The sequence below is a fragment of the Sinocyclocheilus grahami genome, unplaced genomic scaffold, assembly GCF_001515645.1.
Source record: "Sinocyclocheilus grahami isolate Dianchi unplaced genomic scaffold, SAMN03320097.WGS_v1.1 scaffold574.1, whole genome shotgun sequence".
In the NCBI taxonomy this organism is placed as follows: domain Eukaryota; kingdom Metazoa; phylum Chordata; class Actinopteri; order Cypriniformes; family Cyprinidae; genus Sinocyclocheilus; species Sinocyclocheilus grahami.
The window spans coordinates 617,674-618,524 of NW_015505753.1; the positions used below are offsets into that span (position 1 = coordinate 617,674).

Here is an 851-nt window from a genome sequence, read left to right on the forward strand (position 1 = left end):
GGGGGGGGGGGGGGGGGGAGTCGCGTTTTATTTATTTAGCTTATTCTCTATTTATGTAGCATACATTAATTAGGTTTTATATTTACTAAATTATTTGGAAGGTGTGTTTTATGATACAAAACCTCTTAAAATTACTTGCATGAAAAAAGAAAGCCTTGAATGTATTTTGACAGGTGTCACTCATCTCTATAGTGGCAAACATAATATGATCTTTCTCAATAATACATGAAGACATTGTTTTAATTACTTAAATGTTAAAAAAATAACAGGAGATATTTTGTAGTCCCATGCATGCATGAAACCATTTTATTTTATATAGCACAGTTTGTTTTGTGTAGTTTCTTCATTTATTGTTTTCATTCATTCATTCTCTAGGCTATTATTCTAACAGGCTTCTATGTTATTATGGTCATACATTTGCAATAATAGTAATATATAATGTTTAAATATATATTTAATATTCATAACGTTTCATTACGACAAAAGACTGTCAGTTACAGGTAATGGTAATGAGCTGTACATTCAGAAAACCATTTCATGGCATCGTGAAACTGGATTTGCTGAACAGATGTTTGGTCACATTTTAATACCGAAATCCAGTTTTAATACCCTTCAACCTTTACAGTCATTAAGGTTAAAGAGTTTATTTTGTGCATTTAAAAAAATTAGAACATTCCTAGGAAAGGGAGGGGAAAGCATTTAACAAAAAAGTTATATTTTGCAGTTTTATCACTAACACATTTTTTTTCTGTCTTTTTCAAATGCAACTCTACAGGGGATTTGGAAAGCAAGGCTTCCAGTGCCAAGGTACTGTGTGTGTGTGTGTGTGTGTGTGTGTGTGTGTGTGTGTG

The 851-nt window shown here is 32.0% G+C and overlaps 1 protein-coding gene across 2 annotated transcripts in view; it reads left to right on the top strand.

The window, feature by feature from the left end:
- Positions 1-851, top strand: part of prkcab (protein kinase C, alpha, b) — a 205,940-nt gene that overhangs the window by 536 nt on the left and 204,553 nt on the right. For both annotated transcript variants that reach the window (XM_016239745.1, XM_016239746.1), the window contains exon 2: positions 776-807. In XM_016239745.1, coding sequence (XP_016095231.1) covers positions 776-807 — 32 coding nt within the window. The remainder of the gene's footprint in view (positions 1-775; positions 808-851) is intronic.